This window comes from Astyanax mexicanus, chromosome 4 (assembly GCF_023375975.1).
Source record: "Astyanax mexicanus isolate ESR-SI-001 chromosome 4, AstMex3_surface, whole genome shotgun sequence".
In the NCBI taxonomy this organism is placed as follows: Eukaryota; Metazoa; Chordata; class Actinopteri; order Characiformes; family Acestrorhamphidae; genus Astyanax; species Astyanax mexicanus.
In genome coordinates, this window is record NC_064411.1 from 35810595 (window position 1) to 35833063 (window position 22469).

Sequence of the window (22469 nt, forward strand, 5' to 3'; positions counted from 1 at the left end):
GAACCATCAGGTGACTTCCATGTGAGTTTGTGGATAGTTTTGTGTGGAAAGATGGTGCCACCAATGACGTAGTTATTGGTCATGCAGAAGTCAACAAGTCGCTCACCATTATCGTTCATCACACCGCACCCGTGCTTCCCCATGGCTCTCTCACAGTCACAGTGTTATCAGCTCCCACTTTGGCATTGATGTCACCCATGATCACTAACATGTCATGTTGGGGAACTTTAAAGACTGTCTGCTGTAGCTTTTCATACCACTGGTCTTTTTCCTCCTCATTTGCTTCATTGGTTGGTGCATAGCACTGAATGATGGTGAGCTTACAGTGCATGGAGTTGAAGCGGGCTCTGATCAGCCTGTCGCCGAGGGGTTCCCAGTCCAGCAGGGTGTTGGCCTTCTCTTTTGAATCTATGAGTGCCACGCCGCGTGTGTGTTGATCGGGGTGCCCAGAGTGCAGGATAACTGTGCCATCGCTCCTCACCTGGCGTCCAGAGCCGGTCCATCGGCATTCACTTATTCCTAGGATGTCCAGCCTGTATCTTCTCATTTCACTCGTGACCTGAGCTGTTTTGGATGTGTCGAACATGGTACGGACATTCCATGCACCCAGGCGGATCGTGGTTTTGGGTCCCAGTAGACTAGCCATCGCGCTCCTGACTTCCTGTTGGAGGCTTTCATCAAGAACGGTCATAATGCCAATAGGTTGGCTGGGGTCTACTGTAAGATCTTTAATAGTATTGCATTTCGTAGAAGTTTCCGTAACGGTTTTCTTTTTTACGTGGCGGGGTTGTTGGCCCTGCGCACAACCCCCAACCTGGAGAACCAGGTGCTGTTTTTTGTCTGGCCTCTACCTGGAGTACCTGCCCGACATGGTTGAACCTACTAGGGGCAGAGCCCCCGCCGGTATAGCTATCCGGGTCACAGAGACACGCAAGGTTCCCCACCACGACAAGGTAGCAGCACAAGGGGAACTGTCCAAATCACGCCAGAATTCAATGTGCACCTCAACTCTCCTGTTTCCACCAGAACTGTCCTTCAGGACAATAAATTATTGTGGTCTAAAACCAGGTGTTTCAGTTTCATGTTTAATGTCCAACCCCTGTACATTCTAGTGCCAGAATGAATGGAATCTTGGCTGGGGTTAGGTTGGACTCCAAAGCCTGCTGTGATGGTTTTCATACAATGCTGCATTCGTGTTATATTTACTCATTCATTTTGACACCTTTTCATGGTTGCCAAAGGATAAAGATATTTAGGGAACAGCTATAAACTGCAGTCAGGTCTAAACTAGGATTCTTAGATTTTACACTGTTATTCAGTTTTAAAAAGATTCATGTACATATTGCCCATGACTGAACAGATGACCTTTACAGTATAATTCCTTCAATGTTAAAATAATTTCATATTTAGCTCCAAATCAGCCAAAGAATGTCTGTTTTTTGGTGTTTCCCTGAAACTGTCAAGCTAGTATAATTGTTTCTTTTGGGCAAAAAAAGAAAGAAAGAAAGAAAGAAAGAAAGAAGGATTTTAGGCAGAGCTGGCAAGTTTTATAATATTCTTGGACTGAGATTCGTGTTGATCCAACTTGAATGGAATAAGAGGGTTAGAGATAGAAGAAAAATCACTTGGCTATGTATCAGTATCAGCTGATTTCCAGCCAAAATATGTGAAGCAGGCTCCTCGCTTAAATGGCTTTGCGTTTTTGTGGTTCAATCACTAGATAGAACTACGTGGCTCACACTCAGCTGCAGATAAAAGTTCATGTTGAACTCGTTTCTGTGTGCTGTGTGCTCCAATATCTAAGTATCAATATAACACAAGCTCACATATCTCACATTGCTGTGAGAATTTGATTGAATTCAATGCCAGAAGAGTAACTAAACTGTAAGTGAATTTATTTTATTTTATTTTTTTTATGTCAATTGCTTTGTTTAAAAAAAAGTATATAATATAATATAATATAATATAATTGATTCTAAGAATATAATTATGAGGAATGGCTGATCACAAGCCATCAAACCAAGCTGTTCAAACCACGTTATCCAAAAGCAGTGTGTAAGACTGGTGGAGGCGAACATGCCACGTTGCATGAAAACAGTGATTAAAAACTAGGGATATTCCACCCAAATATTGATTTCTGAACTCTGAGGTCTAAAAGCTTGGCATATTTTTTGTTATTTCAGCCATTTCTCATTTTCTGCAAATAAATGCTCTTAGTGACAATATTTTCATTTGGAATTTGGGAGAAATGTTGCCTGCAGTTGCTAGAATAAAACAACACTGACAATTTTACTTAAACATTTACCTATAAACAGCAAAATTAGACATTAGACAGCCTTACAGCACAGAGCAACTTAATAAATAATGCTTGCTCTTACAGCTTAAAACACACAAAAAAACCTGTCAATAATCTCCATATATATATATATATATATATATATATATATATATATATATATATATATATATATATATATATATATGACCATATATAAATGCATATGATCACTTGTGACAGAAGCCAATGGAAAATCCAGAAGATTTAATTCTTAGATCTGTGCTTCACCTAATTTAAAACAGAAGAGTTCTGTTTTTCTCCTTTTTTTTTTTTACATAAAACAGGCTTTATTTGTTAATGAGTTCAAACTAATTGTGAGTTTACAGTGCAGTACAGTGCACCACAGTTAAATGCCAGGGGTCTCTTTATACCCCCCTAGTCGACTGCCATATGTGGCATTAGGCTCAGTGCCAATAGGTTCATGTTTATCTGCTTTACACAGCATCACAATTATTATTATTTTTTTAAATTGGGGTTTTATAATACAGAAAAACAGATCTTTCCTCTTTAGTTGTAATAACAAAATTCACACGCAGGCAGCTGTTTTCTGCTGTACTAAACCAGTGAAAGCAGCGTCCATCCTGGAGGCTACGCTCGGTGTTAGCAGCCTCTGCCCCTGGTAATGGTTTGTTTCTGTAATCCCTCAGAAACGGTGGATCGGGGGGAGGGGTCCGGAGATCACGCAGACCAGCTTCTGCGAGATAGCTTGCTGTCAAGCCGTCATTGCCTCCGCCAGCCTGGAGGGAAAGCTCAAGTGCTAAGTGCACATGAGATATTTAGTACCCCTCCTCGCTCCTCCAGACGGATCACACATGGCGCAAATTACTTAGCAAGGTTATTTTAGAAGCTCTGTCCTCTCCTCACCCTGTCAGTCAGTCTGAAGAGCTGAGAGTGGAAGAGATTGATGGCCTTTAATTCAATCTCTGGGATTGCCAAGCCAAGCTGGGCAGCAGGGATGTCATGATGAATCAAATAAAACCAATACTGAAAAAAAAAAATTACAATATTTTTTTTTTTAATTTCTTAACTACAATTATTTGGTTTGATAGCAGGGATTATTGACTTAGAAACACCTTAACATCACTGTAAAAATAAAAAAGTTGAGAAAACTCAAAATTTACTCAAATTTGCACTAGATTTTTCGAGATCTTTAAGTTTTGATCAAAACCACATGCGGTTTGCCAACTAGAAGTCTTTTTGCCCAGATAATACATTTTCTTTATATGTATTGAAACTTCAAATATTAACTCTCACAAACTTAAACATTGAATTAGTGTTTTTAGTTGGCATGATTTAAGTTAAAATGTGCATTGTATAAGTTTCACTGATTCTCCTTTAGGATCAACTAGAAAAACTAAGTTGTCCCAATAAAAAGGTGTACATTAATTTAATCATCCAGTGGGTACAATATAATATTTTAGTTAATTTAACAAAGAAAGTTGGGACAAATAAATTTTTGAATCCATTTCATATAACACAAATAAAGCAAATGTTACTAGCTGGATTCATATAGCCAGCAAATAGGCTTCATCACTGCAGCCAGGCTGTTGATAGAATATAATGCATATGCAAATTTCATGAGAAGGCAGTCTGTGGGGAATGACTACACACTGATGGTGAGTCAGTAAGAGGTGGGAGGACACGCCCAATATGCAAATAGCATGACCAACATCAGATAAAAAAAAAACCCTGCTGAATTGCTCCATAGACCCCGTTCAACTAAAAGGTCAATCTGAGCATGTGCAGTAGAGCAGAGTAGAGAGTAGTTGGTTTGGCCTCAACTAGAGTTCAACTACAATTTGTAAATTTTTTAACAAGTAACTAAATAATGTAAGTTGAGGTGATTAGTTTGCTACTGTTTATGATGCAATTCAATATTTCTTGTTCAGCTGATTTAAAAATCACATTAAGGAGAACAATTTTTTGTTTTTTTTTACAGTGTAGTTTAGCTAACTAATTAGTGTTATGTACACTGTAAGCCCGGATAAGTTGAATTTACTTTAAAAAGTTAAGTAATGGGTAATGAAAACTTAAGTTAGCATAACTTAAAACATCAAGTTATTACAACTAAAGTGTGAAGTTGTCTTAACTTTTTTATTTTTGTTATACTGTGAGACAGAATAAGTTGAGTTTATCTAACTTTCTTAAGGCTGCCAGTTTGCCAATATTTCAATAAATACCTAGTTATAAAATAAATCTTAAATATCTTAGCTTACCTTACAGCAGCTGCCTAAAAAAAGACAAATGTTCAGAGTCCCTGCTGTGCTGCCCTGAAAAACCCCCGCATTCATTCTATTGCCTTAGTGCACATGTGCCAACTCTTAATCAACCAATCAGCATCATGTAACACAAAATTGCCAGTTCAGGCAACATAAAGAATTCAGTTGGCACAATACCACAGTAAAATATGTTGTCCTGACATGGTTTTGTTTGTAAATGCACATTAATTTACATTTCCTTGTTTCAGTGACTTAAAGCTCCACTAGGTAGGATTGAGGTTTTGTGCTTGTGGGCTCCCCCTACAGTTGCAGAGTGTAATAAATGTTTCAGGCTGATTAGTTTCTCTTTCTCGTTTTCTGGCTTTCACAGACATATTCGGCCTCTTTCCAGCTTCTGCCAGAGTGTCTGTATGTTAATTTGTAAAGAATGAACCAGTAGTCCTTGTAGAACTGTTAGAACTAAAGGTCGGAAAGCAGGTCGCAGTTCTCGCGAGCGTTGGCCGCGGCCGCCTCGGAAAACTTACAGAGTCTGGTTTGAGCTCAGAGGAGCTCCGGCACAGACACGAGAGCACCGCTATTCCTCCTATTACACCTCAATGCAGCGCTGCAGTGAGTTTCAAGCTGTACTGTATTTTACTTCTTTAAAAAGATCCAAAATCAAGGAAATCTTACCTAGTGCTGCTTTAAAATACCAGATCAGGTGAACAAAATGTTGTTGCCTATTTTTTTTTTTTTTTTTTTACAGTGATGTTCAACACTTGTTTTTGTGATGTGATTTAAGTTGACATTACTCAAACCGTGACCTTCACTTCCGGTAGGTGTGATGCAAAGTGGCCAATTAGATCAATTAGGTCTCAGATTAAGTCCTGCATAATTTAGTAACACAAGACTTAAACCTTTAAAATAAGGGCATAATAATGGACCATTGTAAAATTCACCCTACATATGAAGCCACTATTACACTGTAAAAAACAAAACTTAAAATTGTTCTGCTTAAGGTGATTTGTAAGTAAGCTAAATGAGAAATATTGAATTGCACCCTAAAATATAGCAAACTAATCACCCCAACTTACTTTATTAAGTTTCTTGTTAAAAGTTGGTCCAAATAAATAATCTGTGTTGGCAAAATTATATTGTAGTCAATCCTAGTGGAGGCCATGCCAACTACTCTGCACATGCTCAGTTTGACCCTTTATTTGATCGGGGTCTATGGAGCAAAGTTAATCACACTATTTGCATATTGGGCGTGTTCTTCTACTTCTCATTCACCATCAGTGTGTAAGCATTCTCCAAAAGCTGCCTTCTCTTGGAATTTGCATATTTGTTATATAATAGTAACTGCCTGGCCTCAGTGTTGAAGCTCCTAACAGCAGGTTACTATATTCTGTGTTGCCAAGTCAGTCTGGTTACATTTGCATTAATTGCAATAGTTTTACATAACGGACAGTAAGATGGATATGCAACAGTCATAAACTCCAGTTGCTATGTTGAATTAACAAAAATATAGCGTTGCACCCACTAAATTATTTTGATTCATGCAACTTAATTTTTTTAGTTGGTCCTAAAGGATGGTCAGCAAAACTTGCAATACACATTTTGTAGAATTTAAATCAGGCCATCAAAAGACACAAATTACATTTTTAAGTTGGTGAGATTTATTATTTAAAGTTTTAATACATATCATCTGGGCTAAAGATTTCTGGTTGGCACAACTGCATGTTTTTTTTTTTAAATTTAAAAGACTGAGTTGGTCTCAAAACTCAAAAAATGTAGTGCAGTAAGTTGCCCTAATATTTTGAGTTTTCTTAACTTTTTTTATTTTTACAGTGTAGTAGCAAAGATACAGTAGTGTTAACTTGCTCTTACAGCCTACAACAATAAAGCTAATGCAAGCAAATAAGGAATGTACACTGTAAAAAAAAAAAAAAAAAAAAAAAAAAAAAAAAAAAACTTGTTGAAAAATTGTTTTACTCAATGTGATTTTTAAGTCAGCTGACTTGGAAATATTGAATTGCACCATAACTATACTGCCCTACAAAGCAAAAAGGCAGTAACTGCACAGAGCACCAAACTGAGAAAAATGACCTTAAAGTTATCTTGTTGTCCAGCCCAAGTAGTTGTAGGTAGATTATTGGACATGAGGCAGTATTGTTACTCCATATAACCTTATTCTTTGCAGATATCAGTAATTTTAATATTTTTTTTATTTTACCCCTTTTTTACAGTTACTGTATTTTTGCTTTGTATTACTCCTACTTTCGAAAGTTCCATACCAAGTAAGAAGGCAGTAACTTAATATTCTTCAAAAACCTTTTTTGTCATAGCTAGGGTTTTGTTGTATTTGAGTTGTACTGATTGGAACCATTTGTATCCTGCAATTCAGTGTTGCCACAGCTAATGTAATTAAACCATTTAAGGTGTTAATAGTTCACTCAGATTTTTTTCTGGTGTTTATCACATCTAAAAAAATATAATATTTCCAAGCTGCATCAAGGGCCAAATGAGCAGCGTTCATATTTTTATATGGCCCTATTATGGGAGTGTACTTAGTGTGTATTCTTAGTTAATTTATGTTCATTAATCTCAAACACATCTGAATTATCTGCAATACATAATATACACTAGTTTTAACCTGGATGCACTGAAATACAAGTTCATCGTCAAAGTTGTTTTTCAAGTTGATTTAAAATGTCATAGCCTACACAAACATACTTTTTCACGGAACCCCCTGTCACCTCAGACTCCGGACCTTGAGAACCTAATACACAAAAGTGATTAATGAAGTGAATACTCAGGATATTTTTTTTTAAAAATAGATAGAAACGAGTAAATAAGCTTATTTGATATTAATTTAATAAATAGTTACATATACAACTGTCAAAAAACAGGGGATAATGAAAGAACAACACACTCAATACAAACAATACACAAAACATTCATTTAATTACTCCTCATCCTCCAGAACATCCTTCATTACAGGCAGGGAATGCCAGAACCCCCTTCTGTTTGGGGGCATGAGTGGACAAAGCTTGTCAATTATGTCCCTCTTTTTGACCTCGTCAACTCCTCTGTCCTGTGGTCGCAAGAGAGTGGGAATGGTTGGGATGAATTTTTTTAATAGGAAGTCCATTTCTGTGAATTCTGTCTCAACATGTGACAGCTTGTAAAAAAGACTCTTGGAGCCACGCCGCACTTGAATTTCTGCCATCTCCCCAAGCTTTGGTGCTTTTGCCTTCTTGACCTTGGAAGTGGAATGGCCATCCTTCCAATCCAGCACATTGGCATTCTGCATCAGGACAACATCCACTTTCCTTGAATTGGAGCTCGCCACAACATTCACAAAGTCCTCGAAGTCATAGACAACACCACCTGGACACTTCCTAATTTGCTGCTCAACACCATGGTGGAAACTGTCGGCACTCATGAAAGTGTGGCCCGGCTCGAAGTATTTTAGGATGATGTCTTCCAGTGAAGTCGTGTCACTGTTGACTAGGGTGACGAGTGAGGAGAGCAGGCACCAATTTTTATTCTGCGCACTGCAGTTGTCCACCCAGAGTATTATGTGGCGTACATCCCTCTCTTTCTCCAATGCTGCCATGTATGCAGATGTGATTTCTGCAGCGCTTCTCCCTGCTATTCCCTCATGCCACAAGACAGAGATGGTGTTCTTCTTGTTTTTCCCCTTCCCCACAGAGGCAAATGTCTCATGGAATGCCACAACACGTCGCGTAAAAACTGAAGATTTCACTCCAGGCATACGTGGTAACATGATGACTTTTTGGAGGTCTGCACTCCGGACTGAGGTATCGTCGGGCCAGCAGCTGGTCTCTGCATCCTGCTTGTAACTCAGACGGCTCTGCAGGGCAGACTGCTTGTGTTTTTGCCAACTTTGACATTCTGGGCAATTCACCATCTCCTCTGTGTGGGCTTTTTCATGTTCGGCATGCTTTAAGCAAGTCTCACACTCCTCCTCTCCGAGTTTTGCGAAACTGATTTTTTTCTCCCTGACAGCCTTCCTGTACGCCTCATATGAACAGGCATTCCCTTTCTCCACATAATCACCATGCATCATTTTCATAGTGATGTCACTAGGGAGGTACCGTCGATGTGGGGCATGTTCACGTCTATAGTGGCTTACTGTAGGGTGGAAAGACTCTATATGGTCCAGTAATTGCTTTGCATCCAGCTTATTTGCAGCGACCTGCCTTCCTCTCTGGTCCTGAGGTGGAACGAGTGGCCTGCTCCTTGCTTTGCCCATCATGGTCATAACAAGACTGTCATTTTTTGGGTTGTAGCCCAGCGTTGACAGGAAGAACATCTTGCAGACCCGTCTTGGCTCTCCTCTCTGGTCTTGTAGCTTGTAGCTGAACGTCTGGCCACGTCGACTCCCTGCAGTAGAAACTCTCTTCGTCTCCATTGAGGTGACTGAGTGGAATATCCAGGTTCGCCGCTCTGTATACGTCATGTCCCAATACTGCTTCCATATCTCCTTCCGCCTGTCATCTGACATGTGGTCAGTGCACTTCCTACGACACTGGGCACCACATGGACTCCTCATTGGTGGACGTGGCTGCGGCTGTTTCTCCTCAGTTGGTTCCACTTCAGTCTGTGTCAGTTCCACTTCAGTTGGGGAATGGCTTGGGGCTGGTTCCAGTACAGTCTGTATGGGTTCCACTTCAGTTTGTGTCAGTTCCACTTTAGTCGGGGAATGGCTTAGGGTTTGTTCCAGTTCAGTCAGGGAATGGCTTGGGGCTGGTTCCAGTTCAGTCAGGGAATGGCTTGGGGCTGGTTCCAGTTCAGTCTGTATGGGTTCTACTTCAGTTTGTGTCAGTTCCACTTTAGTCGGGGAATGGCTTAGGGTTGGTTCCAGTTCAGTCAGGGAATGGTTTGGGGCTGGTTCCAGTTCAGTCTGTATGGGTTCCACTTCAGTTTGTGTCCAGAAAGAGGATGGGGTTGGGACGTAGTATGAGTCAATGTCATCATCAGACAGGTCGAAGCTTTCCAAGCTGGTGTCCAACAAGCTGGTGTCCAACAAAGTGTCTGGGATCACCCATTTTTCTTCCATGCAGTCTCTCCTCCTCTTTGGTGGAATACCCTGTGCAGCTGGAATGAAAAATACTTAAAGTTATTGATATGCATGCAAAGCAACAATGCATGTAAGACTGGTATATAATAATCATAACTGTAGTTACAACTAGTCAATTTTTGAGGAGTTAATAAAAAACATACTGTATTTCTATAAATGAAGAAAAAACACCAATAATCAGTCCATCTAATCTTTGGGCTTTGACTATCTTATTAATAGGATTTAATATGACATGGACCTATATAAAAGCGGATGTGCATACAGGGCCTACTTATATATTAAGTTATTTTATTAAAAAGAACCTTCTGTACATTAATTCGGCCTATGACTAAAATATTGCTTTCATTAGGCCAACACAATAATAAATAAATACCTGTAATAAATAATAAATACATTTGCATCCTTTAAACATGCGCTTTAAATTAGATGAAACCAAACATAATATAAGTAATACACAAATCATTGTGAATATGTAGACTGATATATGTGATCAGGTGTAAATTATATGTCTAAAAAATGTTGTTTTTTATGTCACAAGAGGGCGAAAGAGCACACTAAAGGGCAAACGATGAAATACATACAGTAATCATTTTGATTTGGTCCATTATAACTTAAGGTAAGAGGCTATTTTTTTCTTTTTTCATGTCTGAAATGGGATGGAAGAAAATGTGCACGACTTGGAGTTGCAGAATTTAGACTGGGGTTACATTCAGTGTTACAGAACTGTGTACAGAACCCCCCCTTCTTAACCCCTCCCAGCACAGATCTTTCTGGTGAGGGAGAAAACTCAGATATAAATATAAAGTTCAGCCGTGATATGTGAGGAGCCCAGCCGAGCACAGCACAGAGACCCGGCCACTCGGAGGGACAGTGCCGCTGTGCACACCGTGCTGCGGGCGCAGAAGGCTTGTTAGCCAGCTAGCTTCAGCACGGGTCCAGCACGGAGCCTCACTGTCACTAAAACCGACTTACCGGGTCTCCGCGCTCGCCGTGAACCGGATCCTAGAGTGAATTTGCATGTATTGTAAAGTAAGACGTTTTCTTAGATACAGAACATATAATATAAAGTTAGGGAGGATAAACTAGTTTGTAGGGGCGGGGTGGAGAGTGGGAGGGGGCACGGAACGTCTCCTGACAGAAAACAGCTGATAGCGCTGACAGGAACTTTTGTGATACGTTTCTAATCAGTCATAATCATTCGCTGTTGTTACTTACCATACTCCGGATATTTTCTTTTTAATGCCAGTTCCACCATCTTTTTCCCTCTGGATTGGGCCATCGTAACAAGAAAGTGCAGTTTCACAGAGTAAAATTGCAGCGTCAAAAGAGTCCCGCGCGGTGTTCTCTATGGCAACAGTAACATCGCTGTGGCAACAGCGTAATTATTACGTGAAGTGATACAACAAAGAATGACAGTAACTGTCACGCTACAAGGCAAGAATACAGTAATGGCGTTTACTGCCTTTTTGCTTTGCTTTACTAGTAGTTTTTGTAGTTACTGTACAAACACCCACCAATTTTCTCCAAAACGACACACATTTGAGATGAGATATTTTGTTATATGACAAATAATGCTTTGAATGTTACAAAAAACACAATAACTCATTTTCGCCAAAAAATGCAGTTACTGCCTTTTTGCTTTGTAGGGCAGTATAGTAAACTAGTTGCCTCAACTAACATGATTAAGTTATTTGTTAAAAGTTGGTGTAACTAAATCATTTTGTTTTGGCAAAATGTACAAATTGTAGTTGAACTCTAGTTGAGGCCAAGCTGACTACTCTGCACTACTGCACATGCTCAGTTTAACTCTTCAGTTAAACAGGGTCTACTGATCAATTATGCAGGGGTTTTAACCTGACGTTGATCATGCTATTTGCATATTGGGCGTGTCCTCCCACCTCTCACTCACCATCACGTTACACAAACACGTTACTGTGTTTTTGTTGAGTGTATTTAGACTACATAATGTCTAGGTCCAGCTGATCATATTTGCATTGCAGCAAGTTTATATGATTAATAATAAGACATACGTCATCAGCATAAATTCTTAGTTGATAACTTGCATTAACAAAAAAAAAAAATCTAATGTTGTGCTCGTTATGTGAGTTTGATTTATGTAAAGCATGTGATTGACAAGTTTTACATATTTGATCTTAAAGAATGGATCAGCTGAACATTTCACAGAACCTAAACGAGGCCAACTAAAAGCACAAAGCGAATTTTTAAGTTGGTGAGACTTAATAATAAAGTTTTTATGCATATGAATCAGATAATGAATTATCTGAATTTAAGATTTCTAGTTAGCATATCACATATAGTTTTCTCATATCACAGCCTGCTCGGAGGAAAGCTCAGCGACTTGGTTCTGATACATCAGCGCACAGATGCCTAGTGCTGATCGACATCACCCTTTGGAGTGATGTGGTGAGAGAGCAAGGCCAATTATGCTCTCTCAGGGCTTTGGCAGCTGATGGAAAGCTACATGAATGGGATTTGGAGCAGTGGATTTTTTTTAAATAATGAAAAAACTGTGAATTTATAGTGTGTCCAAATTTGGAGACTTGACTGGTGATCTCACTCAAAGTATTACATCCCTTTTAACTACTAATATACAAATACCCCTTTTTTACAGTGGAATCCTTAATTACATAGACTCTTATTTTAAGACTCGACTCCAGTGACCCAAAGGAACATGTCAATTAAATGAAGAGTGTGAAAGAAAGATAAAAAAAGAGAGAAAGAAGAGCAGAGAGAGTAAAGAAACAGTTTGACAGAGAAGAAAATGAAGTGGAAAAAACATGAGAGGGTGGATGAGCTGATGAGGACATTCACAGACACTGAGACCAAATGAGAGGCTGCAGGATGGCAGGAATACCAGTAATAATGAGGGAGAATAAAAAATGACCATTAAATATCCGCTGCCACAAATGGTCTCTGTCCAGGAGCAGTCTATTCCTCGCTAACATATTTTGGGAAGTAGAACTGATTTCCTGATTGTTACAATTAAAATTCTTCAAAATTTCTCAATTTTTTTTTTGTGGTTTCTATTCTTGAACATTTTTATTTAAAGGTGTCTTTTCACTAAAATACACTTTTTTCTTGTTCTATGTGAAATACTAATAAATAGATCTCTCTGAGTTGTATACGGATGCTACACATGAAACTGTTCCTCAACCTCCTCAATTGTCTCCAGTAGCTAATAAAAGAAAATACTCAGAAAAATAAAATAAAAAAGTCAATGAGGAGAACTTCAGAGAACTTCAACCTGAAAACTTCAAAATGATTGTTGAGCCAAAGAAAAAATGTGATTTCAACCAACTTTTAGTCACTACACGTCAATGATCTTTCTACAGTGTTGGTTCATACAGCTTTCCTATAAGGCTCCTGGCACCATATATTTGCATATTGGTAGTGGCCTCTCCCTTACTTACCATCTTTGTGTTGAACGAAGCTACCTTATCCTGGGCGTGCATTAGTGTAATATATAAGAATCTGTTGAGTTTGTTAATCTGACTAAAAATTTTTTAGCAACTAATTTTTACCTTTTTTTTTTGTTGGCCAGTCTAGCATACGTTTTTCAATTACCTTCCCTAAATATATTAAGTTTAGCCAATTGAAAATATTAGATAATGATAAAAGAACTATGATAAATTCTATGTTGAAGTGTTTCAATAATTTAAGTTCAGTTAACAGTTAAAACTTTTTAGGTCAACTTCCTTTTGTAAACGCAAAGAACAAATGAACCATACATTTGTACTAACTTAAAAAAGGCCAGGAAATTAGGTACTTAATGATTTTAAGCTGGAGTGACTTCAAACTTTTTACAGTGTATGTACACCCAGCCACACAAAACACAGTGAATTGTTTTTGTAGTCTTCAACACTGAGACCAAACAGTTATGAAACAACACAAATATATAAGTGAAGGCAGTCTGTGTAGAATGAATACACACTGATGGTGAATGAGAGGTAGTAGTACACGCCCAATATGCAAATAGCATGCCCAACATTAGGTGAAAACCCCTGCAGAATTGCTCAGTAGACCCTGTTTAACTAAAGAGTAAATCTGAGCATGTGCAGTAGAGCAGAGTTGGCTTGGCCTCAACAAGAGTTCAACTACAATTTGTACATTTGCCAATGCTTATGATTTAGTTACACCAACTTTAAAACAAGAACATTAACACGAAATAATGTTAGTTGAGGCACTTAGTTTATGAAGCATTTCAATATTTCTTGTTGAGAATTCAGATAGATGAGGAAATTAAGTTGTCCAATACAGATAATTTAGTTGGCAGAAAATGGCTTTAGTATTTAAGTGTTTAGTGGACTATATTTAATCTGGGTTCGCCAGGAAAGTGTGTTGAAACAACACTTCTATTTTTTATGTCACTACAACTCAATAAAACAATAAATAAAAATAAAAAGTCCTGCCAAATTCATATACATTTTATTTTTTTTATCTTACAACAGAGGATTTATTCAAGTATTGGCTAAAGGCCATCAGAATGACTTTTTTTAGAGAGCAGTTGAATTTCTTATTCCCAAGAAAATGGTACATATATTCCTTTTAGATGTCTTCAAGGACACTTAACTTTACATTATTTTAATGCTTTACCATTAATGATGGAATGGGAAATTCAAATAAGAAGCTACCTTCGGACTTGGGGCGTTCACTATGGGTTGTCCACTAGGTCTGCTACGTCCACCGTGTCTGGCTTGTCCACTAAGTCCTCCGTGTTCTCTTACAGCTATCTAAATGGATCGTTACACAGAACTCCAGCGTGTCAGTCAAAGCAGCACTACATGAGTTTAAAGCTGTGGAAGGAGTGAAGCGGCAGTGGGATTTTCATTACAGCCGAGTCAACAACCAACAACTTCCCTCATCAGCTGTCCATCATTTTGGTCTCGCGTCACTGTCCGGAGAAGAGGCGAAAGCAGAACACATCATGCCAGTGAGCCAGGATCTGGGCCTTATATTAACCAACAAACTTTTGGAAGAAATCCCTGTGCACAGTGTCTTGCAATAACAAACTTTTTTTTATTTAAATTAAAATTAAAAAGAAGAAAAGTGTTCTACCCCCATATATCAATAGACAGTGGAGACACCTTTCTCTTGAAATTACAGCTGCAAGTATTTTGGGATATCAGACTACCAGCTTTCACATCTAGAGACAAAGATTTTTGCAGATTCTTCTTTGCAAGCAGCTTAAGCTCAGTCAGGTTGATGAATAAAGAGTGTCTATAAACAACACTTTTTTACATCTTCCCAAAGAAACTCTGAACCCCTTAAAAACGGGGAGAGAAAGATCAGCCCACACAGAGAAGTGGTTTCCTCACTTTTGTATTGAACCAGAGACTGTAAAAAAGATGGACGCTGTGTCGCTGTTCCCATTCATTCAATGAAAATGAAGCCATGTTGGCGATCCTGAAACCCAAGTCTGCGCAGTAGACACCAGAGGAGGGAGAAAGACTGTGGAGAGACAGCCTACTCATTTAAATAACCCCGCCCCTGAGGGCTGCCTCGAGGTCACAGGCTGCAGAGCGGAGCTGACCTGACGGTCTCTTATTGGTCCCGCTCATAACCAGCCCTTTTACAATAACCACACCTTTTTTGAATAGAGTTGAATAACGTTTAAAAAAAAAAACGAATTCTGTGGGGATATAAAATTTGACTATATAAGCAGAGGTTACACTAGCTGTTGCATTTAAATAATGGAGGTAGAATTACAGTATATTAGGAAAAAAACGTGATTGAAAGTTGTCTGTTTACTATTAAAACCTATGGGGATGGGTGTGGTTACACAGCTTTCTGAAACCGAACAGCAGGGGGCGCCCGACCTGTGGTGGCTTCACTTTTGAGAGACGATGCTCTGTCCAGCAATATACAGTCTATGGATTGAACTGAATGAGTTACAACATTTACAAGTAATTCATTCATTTTCAATTTACAATTAGAACCATTTTGGGCAAGAATTACTCCATTTTATGCACACACATGAATTAAACACTTGCTGCATTGACCACACTGTGTTTTTCATGGGAACTAATACAGTACAGCTAGTGATCTAGCTAGCTAGCTCCTAGCTAGTCTCCACTGATCAAAAACCACACTAAATAACCATAAGGAATAATGTAAGAACAGCAAAACAATCAAATAAACTCATTAGCTATACATTTCTGTTCTAAAAAACGTGTTTTTAACATTTTCTTACCTGAAAAACGGGGAGAGAAAGATCAGCCCACACAGAGAAGTGGTTTCCTCACTCTTGTATTAAACTGAATGAGGGCTAACCATGCGCGTGCTCCCCCTACTGGACGATTCAGACAATTATTTACAGTTTGAGTTTAGATATTTAGAACTAATTCAGATTAATGTTTACAGAGCTTTAAAACTAAAACTAACCATGAATTACATTAATGACAACTGAAGTACAATAACAACAATATATAACAACAACAAAAAAATCTCTTGTCACAGTAAAAGTCTTAAAAAAAAAGAAATCAAACCTTCAGATTAAATGTCTTAAACAATTATAAAATTAACTTCTTCTACTTAATCATTTAAACTTTTAGCAAATGAACTTCTTATTTTTAATTATTCGTAGTATTTTCAACTTACTACACTAACAAATGAATATTCTTTGATGTAAACCATTCTACACTGTAAAAAACTGTGTCTGTAACTTAGTAAAGTAAGGAGAGGCCACACCCAATATGCAAATATATGGTGCCAGGAGCCTTACGGGAAAGCTCTATGATCCAACACTGTAGAAAGAGCACTGACAAATCACTGTAAAAAAAATATCACTCCAACTTAAAATCATTAGGCAATTCATTTCCTGGCCTTTTTTTAAGTTAATAAACTTTATGGCTCATTTGTTCTCTGCACTTACAAAATTAACTTGACCTAACAAGTCTTAAATGTTAGCTAAACTTAAATTATTGAATCACTTCAACATAGTATTTTAATAGTTCTTTTATCATTATCTAATATTTTAAGTTGCCTGAACTTAATATATTTATTCGAGGTAATTGAAAAATTAATGCTAGACTAGCCAACTAAAAAATGTGTTGAAATTGCACTATTAAACTGAACAATTTTTATTTAAAAAAAAATATAGAAATAAAGGCTGACCAATATAACGTTTTATTAGAGTATTTGATTTTTTATTTTAGAGTAAAATCATTTTTCTGGACTTTTGCAGTTCACACAAGGCAGCTGCATACAAAACGAAGAAATAAAAAAAAAGTAAAACACAATAATCTGAAGTGTATTTAACTCCAAATTTTTCAGTAAATGTTACTTTTCAATACGTTTACCCAATTAGATTTTACTCAGTGTATCTCAGTAGATTTTACTACAACAATTTAGCGCCACATTCTCCCATGGCTTTTAATAGTTACTTACTAGTAGTAGTAGTAATTTAGAAATTATTTAGTAATGCTTAGCTGCCAAATATTTTATTTATTGTAGTATTAAGTTCTGCACACTAAAAAAAAAAAAAAAATTGGCTGAACCTTTAAGTTGTAAATATATAACATTTTAAGTTTATCAAACTTAACTGAGTTTTGTTCACACAACAGTAGTTATTAACGCAACTGTTTTTTTTTTTGTCAAGTATTGTGGGCTTAAATAACTTAGTTTATTTAATAAACATATAGGTGTTCTCAACATATTTAGTATATTTTTACAAAACTACAAATACTGACCTTGAGTTACTACAACTCCAAACCAACACACTGGGAGCACTAGGAAGACAGAATAAAAGTAACTTACTCTTACAGCCTACAACATTCAAGCCTAGCAGTTATCACACACATGTTATACAACCACAGTCCTAGGATAAGGTAGCTTTGGACAACAGACAACACAAAGATGGTAAGTAAGGGAGAGGCCACACCCAATATGCAAAAATATGGTGCCAGGAGCCTATAGGAAAGCTGTATGAACCAACACTGTAGAAAGAGCATTGAAGCATGTAGTAACTAAAAGTTGGTTGAAATCACATTTTTTTATTAGCTCAACAAGCATGTTTAAGTTTTCAGGTTGAAGTTTTCTGAACTCAGTTTATTCAGTTGTACTGGTTGGTACATTCACTGAACTTAATATTATAATAATATTAGTTCTCCTGACTAAAACACAAAGGTTGATTAAGTCTAGGTTGGTGGGGTCTGAACTGAAGACTGAAACTGAACATTTTGCAACTCAAACAACACTAAAACCCAAAAATCCACGCCCCCAAACCTCTAAACTTCACCATTTTACAACAGTTTTTTTGTGCTGGTGGCTGATGAAACATAATTGATGTTCTAATCAAGGCTGACTGGGTCTGGGTTGGTGGATTCTGAACCGAAGACAGGCTTGAAAAGAGCATGAGCAGCTGGCCTCGGGCTAATGGGGGTTGAGTGTGAGTTGAGCTGGAGAAAGAACAGTTAGACCACACTGCCTCAAGAGTGCAGTTTTCACACAAACATTCTTCTCTTCTCTTCCTCTTTTATGGAGGCAGTGGGAACTGAGATGATTGTTGAGCTATTATGAGATCATACATGTCAGAATGAATGTCAGTAAATATAAAAAAAACTCTGTGCTTTCTTATATCAAACATAAAGTGAGAGTCAGGGCAAGAATGAGGTACAAAGTTTCTTTTACCACAAAAAAAAAAAAAGGTTAGGATGTGTTTAGTGTGTGTGGATTATCATGGTCTTGTAGAACATTAACATTCTCTTGTAGGTTGATTGGAGTGGTCAAGTGGACTAAGTCTACAACTATAATCTGAGGAATCTTCATGCTGCTTGCTATCAGCAGCCGGAGTCCGAGAGAGCACAGTTGGCCTCCTATTGTAATGTTGGTCAGCACCTTCTAGTGTTGTGGGCATTGCTAATGATAGGCAGGGGGGGGGGATACTAATGAAAAAGACTCGGTTGGTTAATTTGCCTTCGAAATTTGGGAGAACATGGTATAAACATTTCCAGAAACAGACAACCTATTTGGTATTTTGTGACCTAAATTACATCTAAATTACACAAACAATGTACACCCCACCTGTCTGCCATGTGCTTGAAAAAGAATTGAGAAAACAGAACTCGGAGATGATGCTGGAGAACAACCAGCATTTTCTGAAATTTTTGGAGCTTATAAAGCAGCTTTACCAAAAATCTGTCTGGAGGAACCAAGACTTTAAAGTGCGGATCTATACTGTAAAAACAAAAAAGTTGAAAACTCAAATTCAAGGTAACTTACTGCACTTGATTTTTGAGTGTACATATATATATATATGAATCCTAAGAGAAGCAGTCTGTGGAGAATGACTACACACTGATGGTGAGTGGGAGATGAGAGGACACGCCCAATATGCAAATAGCATGACCAACATCAGGTGAAAACCCCTGCAGAATTATTCAGTAGACCCTGTTTAACTGAAGAGTAAAACTGAGCATTTAAACTAGAGTTTAAATAAAATTTGTAAATTTTGCAATGCAAATGATTTAGTTACACCCACTTTCAACGAGAATCTTAATAATGTTAGTTGAGGCGACTAGTTTGCTATAGTTTACAGTACAATTCAATATTTTTTGTTTAGTGGATTTTAAGTTTTGATTTTTACAGGGTATCAACCTCTGGTCAACAGTACTTAAATTAAAATAAGTAAGTAAATAAATAAATAAATAAATAAATAAATCAGGAGTAACTAAGTCAATTATCTAGCCATCACATTTTAGTCCTTTACTCAAAGTGTCTCAGAATCGTATGCTTGCCCATTTCTCCAGCTTCCATCACAAGAACTTCAAGAGCTGACAGATGGTTCTTTGACCATTCCTTTAAAAAATGTATCACTGATACATTTAGTGATTCCGTTGTGCGAAACAAAAGCCTCTAAACTAAGTTTCAAAACATTTGCAATGGCTTAATTCAACAGAAATGTGTTTATTTCAGAGTTTTTTGTCAATCTGCCTCCACAAAACACACTGAAATTAAAACGTTTCTGTCAAATTTACCTCCTCATTTAATTTCTTTTCAACATTGCCTCATAAGCAAATGCATAAATATGTCAGATCTGACAAACTGATCAGAGCTTGCAGACCAAAAAAAAAGTAAGTAAGAGGTTTAATGGAGCTTGTCTTATGCTGTAAACAACCGCAAATTCAGCACAGAAAAAATCCAAAGGCAACCAAACAAGACATGGATGTTTTATGGAAATTCTAAAATATTAGATTAAGTTTGAAACCCGGGCAGCCATACAAACAGGGCATCCAAACCAAACAAGCAAAAAGAATGAAAAAAAAAGCCAGCAACAAACAGAAATCACAAACTGCCTAAGCACTTACAGGTGTGTTGGCAATACTTTGCAAAGTAGCAGACAAACTAAAGGGGTAATTTTAAGAGAGCACTTAAAAATGATGAGTTTCTTTGATTTTATCAAATTGAAAACCTCTAGAGTATGATCAAGAAGAAGATGGATGATCACAAGCCATCAAACCAAGCTGAACTGCTTGAAATTTTGCACCAGGAGTGTAAAGGCATAAAGTTCTCCAAAAGCAGTGTGTAAGACTGGTGGAGAAGAACATGACAAGATGCATGAAAACTGTGATTAAAAACCAGGGTTATTCCACCAAATATTGATTTCTGAAGTGACAATATTTTTATTTAGAATTTGGGAGAAATGTTGTCCGTAGTTTATAGAATAAAACAACAATGTTCATTTTAATCAAACATAAACCTATAAATAGCAAAATCAGATAAACTGATTCAGAAACTGAAGTGGTCTCTTAATTTTTCCCAGAGCTGTACACACAGAAGTAATGAACATCAGGGTGTTTTGTGAATCTAGTAGTCAGATTCCTGTGAAAGTGGGAATATTTTCTGATTAGCTGTAGGTGAACACTGGACAGAAGGTACGGAGGAAGGTGAATTATGGGAAATGGAGTCTCTAGAATCAGCAGGAATAAAGATGAGGCCTGAAAGTGGGACAAAATGGTAACAGTTCAAAATTACATTGCATAGAATCTCATTTAATTTACAATATATTAATTATTTTCTTATTTGTGTTGCACAGGAGAGAATCAGGGCTCATACTGTATATATATATATATTCACATACTGGATGGAGCTTATATTGCAGCAGTGCTTCTGTATAAGTGGTAATATGTAAAATGAATGAGGTGCATTGCTCTATAGAGTCAGTCTGAGGGCAGATGTTTGGCAAACATGCTAATGTGCATCAGCTGGCCATGGCAGCCTGGTGTGTGTGTTTGAGTGTGTGTGTGCAACAATTTCCTAAACAGTCATTCTCCTTCAAAGCTGCACAGCAAAATCAGGAGAGTTGAAATTTCCGAGTTAAACAGCTGAGAGTTGATTTTCACTCTCAAAGTGTAATTTTAACTCTTTCAGTGTTAAATGGTGTTCAGTGTTGGAGTTATTTGACAGAGTTGAATATTTCAGTTTTAATCCCACTAAACCCAATAAATACTGGCCAACTCAACAGAGATTTAATGAAGCTCCGCCCAGTTAAACATGTTATTTGCATAATGGATGTGTCCCCCAGATCCTAACTTACCATCAGTCTGAAATCTTGCCCACCAGGGCTACCTTCCATTGGGTAGAGTGTTGTGTTTTGTTTAATGGTTGTTTATCTAGCCAATGTAGTGTAGGCTATAAGAGCAAGTTGCCATTGTTTGTTCAGTAAATTGTAATAAATATATATATTTTTTTACTCTTTCCAGTGTTAGTGTAACAATTTAGGTAGTTAAAGAAACACAAATGTGAGGAACTCTGGCAAGGTGTTAAATGTTTAACTATTTTGAAAGTGTTGAAAAAGAGTTAAAATCAACTCTGTGGGAGTTAATTTAACACTTGCCTTTTTGCTGTGTACATACTCCAAACAGTGTACAATTAACACTTTAGGTGTTGCTATAACACTAATGAACAACACTAGCATAAGTAAATAGTGCACTGCACAGTGTCATATTAACACTAAACATTTAACACTGCTATCAGTGCTATCATTTTTACTCTCTGTAGAGTGGGACCATATATGCTCCAAAGGAGTGTTAAAGTTAACTCTTTAGGTGTTGATCCAGCACTGCTAATTTTACTGTTTGAAACTGTGGTACATTTTTTATAAAAATATATATATATGGATGTAGGACTTAAAATATTAGATTCCAGCTAAACTTTGCCGCTATACAATTTTAGCCCAAGACAACTCTTATAAATGGTTTATATAATGGTTTTATATATTGATTTATACAATGTTTGCCAAATAGTGACCTTACTTTAATCTTACTTTATATTTTCCTTCATTTAACAATAAACCTGACATAATTTAACATTTAAAAAGGCTAATTATTGATCTGCCCAGATTTAAGATTTAATTAACAGTGCAACGATACAATTTTAATCCAAGACTACTCTTATAAATGGTTTATAAAGGAGCTTATTGCTATTAATGGTTATTTATTAGGTCAGAAATCATTTACAATCATTAATAACCAGCTGAACCAAAAAATAAAAAAGGGCATCAGTGACCTGTTGTTTACCAAATAGTGATATTACTTTAACTTTACTTTATATTTTCCATCATTCAGCCAATAAACCCAGCATCATGCAATATTTGATAAGTTTAATTATTGATCTACCTGGATTAATTATTTATTTAGTAATGATACTACATTTTATGAGCTGGTATTTTGTTACAGCTGGTATTTTTGTTACAATAACAGTAATAAAAGTCTAGTCAAACCGTTTGAGGTATTTTGAGGTAAATTAATTAGAAATGAATTAAGTTTCAAAACTCAGACACTTCACACTGAAAATATATCATACTTTA

General features: G+C 37.1%; 2 protein-coding genes across 3 annotated transcripts in view; both read right to left on the reverse strand.

The window, feature by feature from the left end:
* Positions 1-22469, reverse strand: part of cdh18a (cadherin 18, type 2a) — a 164760-nt gene that overhangs the window by 127237 nt on the left and 15054 nt on the right. Inside the window, exon 1 of one of the 2 annotated variants that reach the window (XM_049478518.1) lies at positions 15855-15915. The exons of the other annotated variant lie outside the window; for it this stretch is intronic. The gene's annotated coding sequence lies outside the window, so the exon portion shown is untranslated. Of the gene's footprint in view, positions 1-15854; positions 15916-22469 lie in introns of those variants that run through there. 2 annotated transcript variants of the gene reach the window in all.
* Positions 7389-11295, reverse strand: LOC111196652 (uncharacterized). The gene is made up of 2 exons (XM_022685990.2): positions 10859-11295; positions 7389-9660 (listed from the first exon to the last, which is right to left on the reverse strand). Exons 1-2 carry the CDS (start codon positions 10920-10922, stop codon positions 7502-7504), a joined length of 2223 nt encoding a protein of 740 aa, XP_022541711.2. The 5' UTR covers positions 10923-11295; the 3' UTR covers positions 7389-7501.

What these genes read in the sequence shown, in the direction of transcription:
- LOC111196652 (XM_022685990.2), bottom strand. Translation starts at nt 10,922, where the DNA reads ATGGCCCAATCCAGAGGGAAAAAGATGGTGGAACTGGCATTAAAAAGA. An exon ending in AAGAAAATATCCGGAGTATG is followed by an intron (nt 9,661 to 10,858) that starts GTAAGTAACAAC and finishes TTTTCATTCCAG; the next exon opens with CTGCACAGGGTATTCCACCA.